Source organism: Coregonus clupeaformis, chromosome 29 (assembly GCF_020615455.1).
Source record: "Coregonus clupeaformis isolate EN_2021a chromosome 29, ASM2061545v1, whole genome shotgun sequence".
NCBI classification, from domain to species: Eukaryota; Metazoa; Chordata; class Actinopteri; order Salmoniformes; family Salmonidae; genus Coregonus; species Coregonus clupeaformis.
This window is the reverse complement of record NC_059220.1, coordinates 20,527,858-20,544,133: the sequence shown is the minus strand read 5'-3', so window position 1 is coordinate 20,544,133 and position 16,276 is coordinate 20,527,858. Positions and strand designations below refer to the sequence as shown.

The following is a 16,276-nucleotide window of genomic DNA, read 5'->3' as shown; positions in this document are numbered from 1 at the left end:
AGCTTACATGGATGTACCTGTAGTAAGTGTACTGTACTGTCGGGGGTGGTGCTTCTGATGGTCCATGGTTTCGAGGCCTGTTCAAAAACTTGTGCTCATGAATGTGCGGTGTCAAAGGACACTTTGATAATTAATAAAGTTGACTTCATAGCTTTTCTTGGTAAGGTTATCAATACGACTCGGGTTGTGGAAAGCAGAAATGTCAGGTTGAAGGTTATTGTGGAGACGGCAAAAGAGATATTGAGGGTAACAGATGTTACTGTTGAAATGGTTGTTAACATGCTGAACAATCCAAAGGGTGGAGTGTTTCAGCATGATATAGATAAAGTGTAATGGTTTTGGGGGGGAGGGGAGAGGGTGTGGTAGAAGTTAGGGATTTATTTGGTTTAGAATTTTATTTTCATGGTAGTACAGAATTGGGCAGATCATGATTGATCATACATTCCAGCACAGTAGGTGGCGGCATGCACTTAAACGATTGTTTGCGGACCGCCATGATATTATAGAAGAAGAAGAAGAAGAAGAAGAAGAAGAAGAAGAAGAAGAAGAACACTGTAACACATTTGTCAAGCGTCTGTCCAGCAGGGAGAGCTGTTGCCAGTTCAAATAACGACTGGCAGATGTTATAATGTTTTGTATGGCTGTTAAAATAACCTTTTGTCATTGGTTTCAGGTAAGTGTATGTACTTATGTAATGTTTGCATTTGTGAGTACCAGTTAGACCAGTTAGATGAGTACCAGGTAGCTCAGTGGTTAAGAGCGTTGTGCCAGTAACCGAAAGGTCGCTGGTTCTAATCCCTGAGCCGACTAGGTGAAAAATCTGTCGATGTGCCCTTGAGCAAGGCACTTAACCCTAATTGCTCCTGTAAGTCGCTCTGGATAAGAGCGTCTGCTAAATGACAAAAATATATATATTATTTTAATGAAAGAAAATACACACATCTAATTTCAGAATACATATTTTAGTCAAATGTGCTTCAAGTAATCACAAAAACAAGGGGCTTTACTGAGAGCAAAGGCTCCATACAAGTTAGAACAACTTTGAAAATTAAATCAATAAATAATTATAGTAACATTCTTACTATTAACACCCATCTTATCTTTGACTTTTCTTATTATTATTCAATATATTACTGCAATCAAATAAATACAACTATATACAAATAAATCCAATACAATTATATACATCAAAAACATTCAAATAATTACCAGAATCCTATTCAAAAAGAGTTAAACACAGTTTGGAATTCCATAACATGTTGACAAATAGGTTTTCTTCCTAGGAATTCATGTCATTTTATTGATCCAAATTATAGATCAAACTTAATACAACTTTCTTTTTTTGTAATTACTACAGTATACTAATTTAGTTTTATCAAAACAGACATTTAACCCCAGTAAAATAGTCAAACAGATGTGAAGTAAAGTGCAGTACTTACAGAAAAATAAAAAAAATAAAAACATACTTAGCCAGTTGCAACACATTGTTGCAGGTCCCATGTGAAACCACTACTAAATCTTTGTCGGATCTGACATTTTATTTGGTTATTTTACACTACATCAGGAGTTAGAAATTGTGAAAAATAATTGGGATATAATTGTATTAAACTAATTAACTAACATGAAACAAACTAAGTCATTAATTATGATTGAACCAGTACATCCATGTTATTAAGCATATAATAGTACATTTTAAACATTCAACAAAAATGCTGCATAAAGTCATGCATCCCTGAAAGTGTAAGGAACCAAACAATCAACAGCTCATCGTTTTTAAATAACAGATCAATGTCGTTAGCAAAACGTCTGCATATAAAACTCTAAAAGCATTAATACCAAGTAGAAAACAATTATTAGGTGCTTTTAACACTGCACCTTAGCCCAGGGCTAAGAGCCTCCTTAGCCCTGGTCTAAGGGAGATGTTATCCCGGGACTAAGCGAGTGTTCACACTTGCACATTTTAAAGTGGGCTAGCACCAACCTTAGCGCAGCCTGGGCTAGCTGGCCCTGATCAGGAGCAGGGTTAGCACCGACTTTTCGGGGCTAGCCCCAAACACGTGCCAAAATAGCCAGTGTGAAAAGAGGACAGGAACAACACAGCATTTTCATTGTTCAATCACAAAAGATGCACTTTCAATTAATTTGCATATGCTTGTGATGCGTTCTGCATGGTATTTTAAGTAAATGTATACTATTTCATCCTCCCGTCAGCTAAGAAATCGAACAAAAACACGAAATACTTAAATTTCATCCATGCAAAAACATTGGTTGCTATGGCTAACAAAAACGGTTGCTATGCAGGCTGGCTAACGTCTTCTCACGTAGCTAGCTAGCCAACTGAAGAAGCCAATAACTCTACAGCAGGAAGGGCAGCTTACATTCCATTTTCATCTGTTTTCATAGATTTTCTATTAACATTGAATTGGATATAGCTATCCTTGATAATCATATTGTTGCTTGGATCAGAAAAGTTGATGTCTCGTCCGTGCACAGCATTCACTGTACAGGGGCGATATAGCATGTCACAAGTGAAACATTGTTTCCCAGGTCTGACAGGCAGACAACAAGTTGTATACAAACCATCACTGTTGGAAATAAAATCCTAGACTAGAAGCAAGAGGAAATAATTTGTTAATAAATAAAATGCCTTATTGCTTAACATTGATTGCGTGGCAGAGATAGAATGTTGGTTGCATGTGTATTTTTCTGTAAGCCCAGGGCTTTGGAATACAAGTGTGAATCCTCAGCCCAGGGCTAAAGCTTAGCCCACCCTTACAAAAAAAGATTGTGGTCAGAGTGCAGTATAACTGCAGTAGACTGACTACCCCAACCCTATGACTAGATAAGAACCACATGTGGTCAGAACAACAGGACCGTGTCTGAGGTCAAGATGTGGTCAGTAGAATAATAACATGTTCTTTGCTTGGCCTCATGCAACACACTGTTCAGCCACTAGACCAGCATTTCCCAAACCCGGTCCTCGGGACCCCAAGCGGGCACGTTTTGGGTTTTGCCCTAACACTACACAGCTGTTTAAAATTATCAAAGCTTGATTAGCTGATTATTTGAATCAGCTGTGTAGTGCTAGGGCAAAAACCAAAGTTTGCACCCCTTGGGGAAACCGAGTTTTGGAAACCCTGCAACTAGACCAAGTGACGTGGCAAGTAGCCTTGTAGGATTTTAATTTTGTTGGCTTTTTGAATGGTTTTCAATGGGCAAAAACGTAATGAATGGTCTTCAGCACAAAAACGAAATGAAAGGCATTTGGCAGAAGTAAATTCATTCACAAATATAATTTGATATTTTATATAACAGCGTTTTCATAAATTTGATGATATAATCGCCATGTCCATAAAAAATACAAGGACATGAACACGGAAGTATAACGTAGGAATGCATCGCTTGCATGGGGTATATGCCGCGTTCACGTGCTAGTCGGAACAAGGAAACTCTGAAATGGCTGACTTGCTAACTGGTTGTAGTTATACACATGCCGCGTTCAACGAATCAGCAAATCTGAAATGTCAGAGTTGAGACTAGCATGTGAACGCGGCAATAATGGCGCTTTCAAAACAACTCAGAACTCGGAAATATCCGACTTCAATGCGTTCAAGACAAATGGGAACTCGCAAAAAAACGAGCTCCGACTGGGAAAAATAGTTTTGAACGGTCATCCAACTCGGAATTCCAACTCGGAAACTCAAGCATCTTTCTAGAGCTCTGACTCTCCGACCGGAAAATCACTGACGTCAGGATCGTTTTTTTTCTCGAGTTCCCAGTTGTCTTGAAAGCACCATTAAAGGCAGGCAAGAGTACAATGTAGCAGTAGGAGTATATATCAAATCTCATCTCTCAAAAAGTTTACAATATGCTACAGATAAGATAACAATACAAATTCTCCAGGACTACCTGTAGAGTGCAGTACTAAACCAGCATTCATTAAGAAGAAAAGCTCTCTTTCTATCTCCTCTCGCCTTCTCTCTTTCTCACTCCCTCCGGTCATCCTCTAGTTCCTCCTCAGAGAGCATGTCATGGGGGGTGGAGGGGCGGGGCCCGACTAGACCTTTGACCCCTCCTTTCCTATTCTGCAGGAAGTCCTGGATCTCCCCCGGCAACAGATGGAACTTCTCCTGGTACTCCGCCTCCACTGCACCCTGCAGCTGGAGTCAGAGTTAGGAGTAAGGGGTAGAGGTCAGGGGTTAGAGTTAGGTGCTAGAGGTTTAGGGTTAGGGATACGGAGTTAAAGGTAAGAGGTCATGGGTTAGTTGGTATGTCACCTTTGGTTTCTCATCAAGAATCTGCTGCTGGATGTCTTTGTGCTGCTCCACCAGTCTCTCTTGGCGTTTTGCCTGGGCATCCTCCAGCTAGAGCAGGGAAGAGAGAGGTTACCTTCAGTGACTGGCCCGCTCCATCCTGGAAGCTCTATCACTTCACAGGAAAATAACAGTACCAGACGTCACGCCGCTGATTCTCCAACGAGAGTATGGAGTGATGTCTGGCCACGAGAGACTATCTGACCCATAATCCTTCCATCCTTACCCTCTTGATGTTCTGTACCACTTCATTCACATATGATTTGTTGATCTCCAACTTCTCCCTAACAACAGAAGAATATATAAAGTCATACATACAGAAATCCGGCCTCTCTTTGTGTCACACACACAAACATAGAGTTCTCTTTGCTGGGGCTCCTTCCATATGCGCTGGTGTCTCCGGTCCTCCTCTTCTCGCCGGTGTGCGTGCCTGGTCAGGGGCATGGCATGCGGTGGGAACTGCATCCCGTCGCTACTGGTCATAGTCTAGCACAATTGTACCTAACCATGAAAAAGAGCACCACCTGTTGATCGTGGTCTCCGAAAGAGGTGTCGGTTTAGTATAGATACAGCTGTCCCAGAGTCCCGGTAAGAGGACTGATAATGACCAGCAGAAGACAGGGATACAATTCACACTTTATTTCACACCCAAGACAGGCACACATTACTTTACAGTGGAGGGAACTAGTGGTAGTGAATAGTGGTTTTATGGTCATGAATGCACTAACACCAGTGGTGGAATGTCCAGAGAGTAAGCGGCCAAGGAGTGAGGACCATAGGTGAGTCCTTGGCTGTTGGTGTAGCAAGGAGGTTAGCTGCAGTGAGAGACTGAGGTACTGATGGTAGGGGGGGGGCTGTTATCCTATCAGATAGGGTCTGTGATTGGCTGACCAGGTCAGCTGACTGAGTTCCCTGGAAACCTGGTCGGACCCTAACACAGAGGTGTGTGAAGTGATCTCTGCCACTGGATAATGGGGTCAGGCTGAGGCGGGGGATAGTAGTCTACCTTAGCAGTAAAAGGCTACAAAGTTTGTCTCTTCAGTCCCAGAGCCAGGGAGAGGGTTTAATGATTAAAGTTATAGGGTTTTGTACACTTACTCTTCCGCCAAGTGCTTCTCTTTTGTCATAGCTTCTTTAATTTTCTTTGTTCTCCTCTTGTCCATTTTCTTTTTCAGGTCTTTCTGTTCTCTGCAAAGGTGGAGCGTCACAAATTATATATTTTATATGCAGTTATCTCTATAGTACACTAACTTCACATCTCTGTTAAACTGCTGTCTCACAGTCATATCAAACTCACTTGTCACAGATGTCTTTTAATTTCTTCATCTGGTTGTTCTGGCTTTCCTCAGTCACCGTAGTCAGTTTCTCACTCAGCTGCAATAGTGGTGATATACAGTATTGGAATGTACAATTATATAATATATAATCTGTGTGTGTGTGTGTGTGTGTTACCTGTTTGATGTGTTCTCGTTTGAGGTATTTCTCACTGTAGTATTGTTCCTGTCTCAGCTCCAGTAGCTGTTGCTGTTGTTGTTCTCTCAGCTCCCCCAGTTGCCCCTCTCCCTCCTCATCAAACTGCTTCAGTTCAGCCTTCCCTCCGGGTGACAAACTTCTACCACACACACACACACACACACACACACACACACACACACACACACACAGGACATGAGTCAAGGGTTTAGGGACAACACACACAGACACACACAACCCTACACTCTACCAGATCTCCCTACCCTCCACCCTACCTACCTTGTCTTACCATGTTGTTTAGTCTTCAGTAGAGCGTTGTGTCTGCGTGTGTGTTGGTTCTGAGCCTGGTTGTACTTGGTGGTCTGTTCCTTCACCATCTCCAAAGTCTTCTTCTGGTGTCTCTTCACCACATCCTTCATCTCCCTGTAGTGTCTCTTCTGCTCCCGCACTATCAGCTTCTGTTGCCTGAGCTCCTCTAGTGTGGCCGCCTCCATATCTGAACAGGCAGAGACCACACAGTCGAACACATAGACTACACACCATAGCCATACTATCTTATACTGACAACACACCACCACACACAACCCCTCCCCCCTTTCTCCTCTGACCTATCAGAACGCTCTGCACCATGTCTTCAGTCTTCGCTGCTGGTTTGGTTGGTTCTGAAACAACTAGAAAAGACTATGATTGGTTGGCGTGCTCCATCAATACATCTGCAGTGACATTGTAGCAGTCTTGATGTGGCGATAGCAGATTAGAAGTTAGTGGGTCAGGGTCAGGAGGAGTCAGAGGTCAGGGGTTACCTGTAGCTGCAGGCTGGGGTGTATTAGTCGGAGTCCTGGGTGTGATGGTAGGGCTGGGCCTGAGACCGTTCTCCAAAGGAGCAGATCGTAGGTTGGCTTTTGGCTCAGCAAGCCCGGGCTGATCAGCATTAGCCTCAACCTTTAATACAATAACACAACAACATCAACAACATTTAACATTACTATCTCCACCATCAACAACAGCAATGTAACAGTACTTCTAAATACGTACATTGTTTTTACTCTCCATAATTTTCAACCACAAACCTCTTTGCTTGTCTCCTCCTCCCCTTCTTCCAGAGTGAGAGCAGCCAGCTGCTGGGACCGCTGCTCCAAGAGATTCACATATCGGATGGGGTTAGACAGCGCCTCGATTACATCTACACGCACGCACACACAGACACACACACACTAGGGATTAGCCTTGATACCATGTGGACAAACTGAACTCTAAGAAGGTACTAAGTTTACATAGAGATCTCCAGGCATTGTCGTATACCAGACCTACCTGCAAAGGTGTCTGGGACATAGTCTTTCACTTCAATGTAGACAAACACAGCAGGCAGAATCAGAGACTGGTTCTTCTCATTCCTCAGGCCAATGTAGCGATAACCTGAGATGGACAAAACACAGTTAATAACCTGAGGACAATAGGGACTACAGAGAAAGAGATGACAAACTCATTGCAGAGGCAGAGTTTACTGTTTACAGTTAAATATCATGTTTACCTGGCCGTATGGCTGGCACAGGGATAATACGGTGACCTATGAACTTTCCTCCTTCTTCAAACGCAGCAATTCTCAGAGAGGCCAACGTGGGGAGAACCACCTGCAACAACACAATTATACACAGTCACACATGGATATACTTTAATATTATACACAGTTCTACAGTTAAAATACTACCGTTTTACAAAGTTATACTGTTACACTTCAATATTATACACTCGTGTTCTATGGTTATACAGCTTGCTGAGACCTGAAGATTTGCCTAGGCTTTAGCTCAGAAGGCTAACACAGTCCCGTCTTATGGCGGTCAGACTGTTTCTCACCTTCTTGAAGATAATTGGCTCTTCGTCCCAGACTGGATTGATAGCGTTGCTCTGGGACGTCTTGGTCTTCAGGGCTTTTCTCCTGGTGTCCACAGGAAGACCAAACATGTCCAGCTCTACGTACACACCTACCTTCTTGTCGCTCAGAAACTGGCCTGAGATTATCTGTAGGAGAGAGACGCTCATTTCATAACCACAGTTTAGTCTAAACTAACTGGTTAATTAGTTAACCATGGCAGACAGTGTGTTGTGTTATGGTATTCTGTAACTCTTACCTTGACCTTGACAGTGTTGGCCACTATGCCGTCCACGGTGCTCTCAGCGAACGGGTCAAAGTGTTTGTCTGGTCTTCTCATGAACTCTGGTTTCAGTCTGTAGCCGCTCTTCCCATTGTACTCATACATGCCCAGGTTCAACTGCATAGACAGGTCTGCGAGAGAGAGGTCAGAGTTTAAGAGAGGTCAGTGGTTATAGGTCAAGTAAGCAGTGCAGCCTCACCTATAGTTTGTGAACAATTGGTTTTATTAGATCACATCCAAGGCAACACAATCAAAATGCCTCACCTATAGTTTGGAAGTTGAGTGCCACCAGCTGGCAGCCAGCATTCCAGAAGAGTTGTGGCATGTAGTTGGAGGAGTCCACCCTCGTGCCTTTAGGGTAGATACGACTCAACTGCTGCTTGTTATATCTGAGAGGACAGGTTAAAGACGTTTACATGACATTACAGCGAGTAGAGTAGGGCCTTTGTATAGTCACCTGCTTTGATGAGACTCATGTGCAGCTATTCTTCAATGGAATAAGCCAAGATAGAGCAAAGCGACCCTTGAGATGAAAGTAATCAACAACACTACAAACTAATACTGGAGTTGAGTTAGGGTTCAGGGTTACAGTTGGGGTTATTTAGAGGTCAGCTGAATCTTAAGGATACTCCACAAACTCCACGGGCGACTTGGTGAGGTGCTCCAGAGCTTTAGTCTCCACAAATGATGACATTTGATAGCTACGATTAACCTCTGGGGAAAGAACATAATGGTTTATTATGTGTTTGTGTGTGTTCGTTTGTGCGTGCGTGGGTGTGTGCATGTGTGCGTGTGTCTGTGTGTATTTGCACTGAGCCAGAATACTTTTGGAAGCCTCGAAAGAGTTGAACTTGGTGGGCTGGACGTAGTTGACCAGAGTGGACATCTCCTCTGTGGCTACGGCCTCCCGTTCCTCTGCTGTCCCCTGGAGACAAAGCCATCACATAACAGGCAGCCATGTTACCCCAACCCTGACCCTTCACCTCTAACCTACAGTACATCACCAGTGTTAAAGGGTAACCAAGTAACCATGGTAGCAGAGTACAAGCTACTGAACTCACTTCATCTGACGTCTTCTTACAGTCATCGTCATCATCATCGTCATCGTCATCGTCTTCAGCCTCTATTTCTCCTGAAAGAAGAGAAAAATCGGTTTACATTTTCATATACTTAAAAAGTGAAAAATGTTTGCCAACTCTTATAAAAGGCTTCTAGAGACCCTCACCAGCTCTGATGATAGTGGTGAAAATGATGAACATGATTTGTATTATTATCATAATTTTTATACATTAGAGCACACTTGCAGACAGGCTCACCAACTGTGATGTTGCTAGGAGACGAGGGTTCATCTGTCGCCTGTTCTTCTGCTGCGCTCTGGTTGGCTGGCTGCCCTGCTAGTCGGTTGTTGCCATGGGCAGCCGAGGGCTTGTGGGATTTCTTGTTCTTGATGAGGATCTTACCCATCAGCTCCTGAGGACTTGGCAGGGGTACCCCAGACTCCAGCTAACACACACACAAACAAATGCACACACACCAACCCACCCCCCACACAAACACACATATCAGAGCGTGTGTGCATGCGTATATGCATATGTGTGGGGGGGGGGGAAGTGGGTGGGTACGTGCATGTGTGTGCTAAAAACGTACAGGATATTTCTCCAGTGGGTCTATCAGTAGTGCATCTCCAAAAATCGACCTACAATATTCTGCCATCTTGGCTTGTTGCTTTGGCCTGTTAGGATTAGAGGTCAGGGGTCAGGATTAAAGAGCAGTTCACCAAAGATGTTGTAGTATATTCACCTATTCATCTCTATGTTTACTCACGAGTCCACATGGTTTTCAAAGGACAGGATGACAGGAAAAGGAGAGGTTTTAAAAGCACACTCAGCGATGGCTTCAATCACCTCCTGTAGAGCAAAAGGAGAAGTTATATTTTATGTACATGTATATAAGTTATTATCAGATATAGACTATATCCGTATAAAATGCTAAGTTTTAGAAGCACATGGACAAGGCAAGCAGGAAACATTGTTTCTTTGTTGCAAAGACTAATCTGGCCTTGACACAGAGGAATGGAGTTAGCTTTGACGCAGGAGTTTTCAGAGCATGCGTATGTTTGTGTGTGTGTACCTTAAAGCAGATCTCTGAGGTCATGGTGAAGCCGTGTGTGATGACTGGTTCCTCCTCTGCGGTCCGTCCTTTCCAACAGTCCAACTCCACACAGCGACAGCCTGCCAACATCACCTGACGGTACATCTCCACTGATGAACTTCCTGCCAGCTGCCCAGCTACACGCACGCACACACACACACACCACATTTATAAATATACATACACACAGATAAAGTAGATTTGTCATCAGCTTCCAAGTGCGATAGTGTGCGAGTCAACAAATAATAGGTGTGTGCGTGCGTGTGCTCATGTGCGCACGTTTGTGTGTGTACCTGTGAGGTAGGTGTTGTGTGAGGAGTTGATGAAGTAGTGAGACAGAGGGAAGGTCATGTCTTCAGACTGGTCCAGTTTCTCAGGAGGAATCACTCCATTCTCATCAGACACCAGGTATCTGCTGAGCCCCTCCAACGTGATCAGGCCTACAGGACACATACACACACACAACGGAGGGTTATACACACTCACACAAACAAGTATGCATTCATGCACACACTCAAGATTACACCCAGGCACAAATGCATGCACACAAAACACACACACCTTGTTTGAGCAGGCTCTGGTTGAGTTCATATTTCTCCATCAGGGTCTGTGTCTGAGAGGGTCTGAGAGGAGGATACAGAATCTCATTCAGACGAGGATCTCTCTGCCTCTCATTAATAAACTCTGTCATCTGATCCACAGACAGGTAAGCACCCTTAGCACCCCTGCAGAAAGAGAGAGCGAGAGAGAGTCAGGAATTAGTGACTGTACATACTGTTGAGAGAAGACTGAGCTGAGTTCTGGTCGAAGGACAGAGGTTGGAGAGGAAGGGTCAGAAAGGGTCAGGGTTTAAAGTTGAGGCCAGGAGGTACTGATAGTACTTACTGCTGAGAGAAGATTGAGCTGAGTTCTGGCCGAGGACAGAGGTGGGAGAGGAATGATCTGTAAATGTCAGGGGTGAAGTCCTCAAGGGGAATAGAGTTGCTCTGCAGAGGAACACAAATATCACTGAGATGAGTCAGGTATCAAGAAGTGATGATTTTAACAGTTGGCTTGAATGTGGGAGGAAAGAACTACCACTTAAAATACCACCAGTACTACCAGTTTTAATATTGTATAGTTTGTTATATTATATAGTATTCCATAGTAATAATGTATACCCGTCCAAAGGGTAGGTTGCAGTGTTCCAAGGCCGTCTCCACTCTCTTTTTGTCTGCTGAGAACATGCGGACGATGCTGGGTAAAAGGGGTGGGACATGCACAATATCAATCAATCACATCCTACAGGATTCACAGGAAGTTAATCAGCAGACACGGGAGTGACGATCAGTGTTCGAAGGGATGGGTCCTGAGCAAAGCACTGCCATAGAGAATGATAGAGGCCTCTAGTGGCCAAAAGGCAGTTTTAGCATGGGAAGTGCCATTGAGGGCTTCTACCATGCTTCCACCATTTTAAAGTAGTCAAATTAGTCAACTGGGTGGGGATTCCTATGGGTTATAGCTTCAATGGCGCTGCTCATGCTGTCACAGATGCTATAATGGCACAGATATAAAGATGAGTCCTCTATCTATCTCTATGAGCGCTGCACAGATTCACTAATCTTGATCCCATAATTAGTGGTTATTTAGGATACCAGGTGATTTATATAGATCAGTGATACTGCACAATGCCTTGCTCAGGACGACCCCCTAAAATTATTGAGGAACCAATGGGATTCACTCACTTCTTCACTGGGATCCGCCCCTCTGAGTTTGGCTGCAAGGTCAGTCTGACGTACCTGTTAGAGAAAGATTGGGAAAAAGGGAGCGAGAAACTGAAGAATAAACACACCTCTGTCACACCTACATTTCCAGTGATCTCCATCGCTATCACGGATCTGGCTGACACCAACAATTCCCTTTAAAGCTGGAATCCGTCGTGGTGAAACTGCTACTTCCGTTTGTGATATTACAACAACAAATACGTTACTTAAAACAAAGAACACTGTTGTTTCTCCCTCGGACAACATTGCACCTCACTGCATGAACAGAAAGGTACTGTATGTACTATGATTTTTTTTTACCATGACGCTGGATGCTCCTTTCCTCCTTTCATGAACAAAACCAAAACAATAACAAATGTGCCTGGGGCTTCCAGTGGCGCTGTTTCACCTAATGGAGATTCAGCCCCAAAATGAGTTTTCCTGATAGACTCACGCTTTCTCCAGACTGGTTTCTCTGTTCATGTTGTGACTCAGCAGGTTGGAGGCCAGAGAGAACAGCTCCTCAGCCCACTCCTATTCAACACAAAGAGAGAGAGAAGAACAGTGTGTGTGTGTGTGTGTGTGTGTGTGTGTGTGTGTGTGTGTGTGTGCGAATATGTATGTGTGTGTACCGTGGCCTCCTCCTCTTGCAGGGCCATGAAGTTGAGGTACGTGATGTTGACCATGTCCGGTCCTGTGACTACGGTCAACAGACGGTTCTCTATACGACCAACCAGGTTCCCCACATCAAGCAGCTCACGCAGCTTCGCCTCCTAGGGAGGACAGCAGGTTAGGGGTTAGAGGTCAAGGTCAGGTTCAAAGGTTAGACCAGGGGTGTCGTCTCCAGTCCTCAAGGGCAAAATGTGTTTTCATTTCCACCTGGTACTTAATTGATCAGTGTTACTGATTTGTATTGTTAATTGGCTAGTGAAACAACACACCATTTTTTCTGAGGTCTGAATCAGACTCTGAATCAAAGGTCATTATGTAAACCAACAGGAGCCTGATTTGACGCACCTTAGTCAAGAGTCAGAGGTCAGGGTTGGGATGTCCTGGGAGTTAAGTACCTTTGGTGTTTTGGTGCTCTTCCCTGTTCTGGCATCCTTTATATGGGTGATGTCTAAAAACTCTGTCTCCTACAGGAGAGATAGAGAGGGAGAGAGTGAGAGGGAGAGGGAGAGGGAGAGTAAAGACATGAGAAGGAGTGAGAGGGATGTTATAATATTCATCATTCACTCTAATCAACACATACACACACTCACACAGGGGGACACACACAGGTGGACTAAGCCCCAGCAGGAAGCAGGATACACAGTAGGAGTCCCAACGTGAGAAATAGCATGGTGTGACGTTCATCTCCTCTGTGTGTCTATGTCTGTATGTGTGTGTGTAAGTGTGCGCATGTGCATGTGTGTACCTTGTTCTGATCGGTCCAGTGAAGGAAGTATCCGTGTGGATCCACAGTCAGGGTAATGGGAGTCACTGTCGAGAGATCCTGACCACATGGAGACAGATATCAGCACACACAAACGCACACACATACACTTGACGTTGGTGGTTTTAATAACGTATGTAATGTGCATTTGAATATATTGTATTGTGATTTCAGTGTGCTGTGTGTGTGTGTGTGTGTTTGAAGCTGAGTTGGGTTTGAATAAGGCATTGCATAAGCGTGAATCACTCTGGTCCCGAATGACCTCTCTACTAAGAAATATATAGCGACACATACACATACACAAACACACACGTACACACTCTCTCTCTCTCTTTTAGGTGGTGGAACATCTTGGCTAACTGAGGAGGGATTTAAACCATGGCAGTTACCATAGCAACATGCCAGCACATTTCTCTGTATCCATACTCTGTGCTTAAAACCTTCAACATACCAACACACACACACACACACACACACACACACTTGCAAACACACACACGCTTGCAAACACACACTCTATTGCAAACAGACACACAGACACACACACACACACACACACACACACAGCAACTACATTGAAACATATTTGCAACCAACATTACATGCGCAATCACAACCACAAACGTCAAGTGTGTGCACATTTGTATCTTAAATGTCTGACACTTCTCACTCCTAAAATCAGCTCAAACTATACACAGACACACACACAGAGACACACACACACACACACTGATACTCACATCGTCCCATTTCATGAAGCGGCTGCCATTCTTCAGAGTATCGGGGACGGTCGGTGATTTGAGCTTCAGAGCATGTGTCCCTGGCTGAGCCCCTGCCATGACAAACACACCTCCAACCAGCTGCACGGGAAGTCCTCTTTAACCTTCCTTCTAGTCTTTCTCCTCTCCTATCTTGCTCTCCTCTTCTCTCCTCTTTAGTCAGTAGACTGAGAGGGTTGGATGATAGTGATCTGGTAGTTACATCACTGAAACAAGCTGCATAGCTGTCTACAATCAACAGGCTCCTTTGTCCTGTCTTGTCAGTTCTTCTGTAGAATCAGCAGCGTATTCCTCTCTTTAGTATAATGTGTCCTACTGTACTAGCTGAATAATGCCTTAGGGTTACTCTTCTAGTATCCGTGTCCAGGTGTATAACCGGATAATATAGTACTAGCTGTATAATGCCTTGTTCTCTTTGTGAGACAGAACTGCTGTTACCTCCACACACTGACTCACTCTGACATGCTTATTGAGCCTGCGCGCCCACACACACACACAGAGACACACACACAGAGAGAGACACACACAGAGAGAGAGAGAGAGAGAGAGAGAGAGAGAGAGAGAGAGAGAGAGAGAGAGAGAGAGAGAGAGAGAGAGAATATAAAACCAACATAGACAATTTTTGGATCCGTAATAAGTCTATTTTTATGTATCTATTTTCTGATCAAATAATCATCAAAGACAATAGAGAGGGTTGGGCTCACACGTACAGGACCACACCATAAGACCATACATACCTGTACAGGTATTCCAGCATGGTTGGTTGAAAGGGTTGGAATCCTAAACAACTTGACCTGTGGTTGGTGGCGCAGGAGCTATTTCAGCTCTAACTCTCCCACTCCATCCTCACGTGGTGAAGATCCCTGAGGGTGTGGGCGAGCTACAGCATTTATGTAGTTGATTTGGTATGTGTGTGTGTGTGGTTGATATGGTGTGTATGCGTTGGGGGATGGGGGAGCAAGAAGCAGGTGATACACTACATGGCCAAAGGTATGTGGACACCTGCTCGTCGAACATCTCATTCCAAAATCATGGGCATTAATATGGAGTTGGTCCCCCCTTTGTTGCTGTAACAGCCTCCACTCTTCTGGGAAGGCTTTCCACTAGATGTTGGAACATTGCTGCGGGGACCTGCTTCTATTCAACCACGAGCATTAGTGAGGTCGGGCACTGATGTTGGGCGATTAGGCCTGGCTCGCAGTCGGCATTCCAATTCATCCCAAAGGTGTTCGATGGGGTTGAGGTCAGGGCTCTGTGCAGGCCATTCAAGTTCTTCCACACCGATCTCTACAAAACATTTCTGCATGGACCTCGCTTTATGCACGGGGGCATTGTCATGCTGAAACAGGAAAGGGCCTTCCCCAAACTGTTGCCACAAAGTTGGAAGCACAGACTTGTCTAGAATGTCATTATATGATGTAGAGTTAAGATTTCCCTTCACTGGAACTAAGAGGCCTAGCCCGAACCATGAAAAACAGCCCAAGACCATTATTCCTCCTCCACCAAAATTTACAGTTGGCACTATGCATTCGGGCAGGTAGCGTTCTCCTGGCATTCGCCAAATCCAGATTCATCCATCGGATTGCTAGATGGTGAAGCGTGATTCATCACTTCAGAGAATGCGTTTCCACTGCTCCAGAGTCCAATGGTGGTTAGCTTTACACCACTCCAGCCGACGCTTGGCATTGCGCATGGTGATCTTAGGCTTGTGTACGGCTGCTTGGCCATGGAATCCCATTTCATGAAGCTCCCGAAAAAACAGTTATTGTGCTGACGTTGCTTCCAGGGGCAGTTTGAAACTCGGTAGTGAGTGTTGCAACCGAGGACAGACAATTTTTACATGTTACATGCTTCAGCACTCGGCGGTCCCATTCTGTAAAGCTTGTGTGGCCTACCACTTCGCGGCTGAGCCGTTGTTGCTCCTAGATGTTTCCACTTCACAATAACAGCACTAACCAGTTGACTGGGGCAGCTCTAGCAGGGCAAACATTTGACGAACTGACTTGGAAATCTTATGAAAGTTACTGAGCTCTTCAGTACGAGCCATTCTACTGCCAATGTTTGTCTATGGAGACTGCATGGCTGTGTGCTCGATTTTATACACCTGTCAGCAACGGGTGTGGCTGAAATAGCCAAATCCACTAATTTGAAGGCGTGTCCACATGTAGTGAATGAGGATAGGGCTATGAGTGTCCAAAAGAGCGAGGGAAAGTGTCTGTGTGTTTGTGTG

General features: G+C 44.4%; 1 protein-coding gene across 3 annotated transcripts; it reads right to left on the bottom strand.

Annotated features, from left to right (window-relative positions):
• Positions 1-943: 943 nt before the first annotated feature.
• LOC121544287 (1-phosphatidylinositol 4,5-bisphosphate phosphodiesterase beta-1-like) lies at positions 944-14,482 on the bottom strand. 3 transcript variants are annotated; one of them, XM_045209121.1, is made up of 32 exons: positions 14,008-14,482; positions 13,250-13,327; positions 12,900-12,968; positions 12,465-12,605; positions 12,287-12,366; positions 11,815-11,868; positions 11,251-11,326; positions 10,976-11,076; positions 10,652-10,815; positions 10,384-10,530; positions 10,070-10,227; positions 9,764-9,846; positions 9,587-9,671; positions 9,256-9,442; positions 9,001-9,071; positions 8,765-8,864; positions 8,569-8,653; positions 8,204-8,328; positions 7,916-8,070; positions 7,641-7,805; positions 7,318-7,417; positions 7,098-7,202; positions 6,857-6,969; positions 6,590-6,728; positions 6,395-6,457; positions 6,066-6,282; positions 5,766-5,925; positions 5,611-5,687; positions 5,412-5,501; positions 4,540-4,597; positions 4,278-4,364; positions 944-4,160 (listed from the first exon to the last, which is right to left on the bottom strand). In XM_045209121.1, the coding sequence occupies exons 1-32, from the start codon at positions 14,104-14,106 to the stop codon at positions 3,987-3,989; spliced, it is 3,606 nt and encodes a 1,201-aa protein (XP_045065056.1). In that variant the 5' UTR covers positions 14,107-14,482; the 3' UTR covers positions 944-3,986. The 3 variants fall into 3 exon arrangements, with proteins under 3 accessions (XP_045065056.1, XP_045065057.1, XP_045065058.1); XM_045209122.1 differs by having other exon boundaries at positions 5,766-5,922; XM_045209123.1 differs by lacking the exons at positions 944-4,160; positions 4,278-4,364; positions 4,540-4,597; positions 5,412-5,501; positions 5,611-5,687 and having other exon boundaries at positions 5,799-5,925; positions 6,076-6,282.
• Positions 14,483-16,276: the final 1,794 nt, after the last annotated feature.

Excerpts from the sequence above, each read along its gene's own strand:
- LOC121544287 (XM_045209121.1), bottom strand. The coding sequence starts at position 14,106 with ATGGCAGGGGCTCAGCCAGGGACACATGCTCTGAAGCTCAAATCACCG. Across the intron at positions 13,328-14,007 it reads GCTTCATGAAATGGGACGAT|GATCTCTCGACAGTGACTCC; the intron begins GTGAGTATCAGT and ends CCATGTGGTCAG. Across the intron at positions 5,502-5,610 it reads TTAAAAGACATCTGTGACAA|AGAACAGAAAGACCTGAAAA; the intron begins GTGAGTTTGATA and ends CCACCTTTGCAG.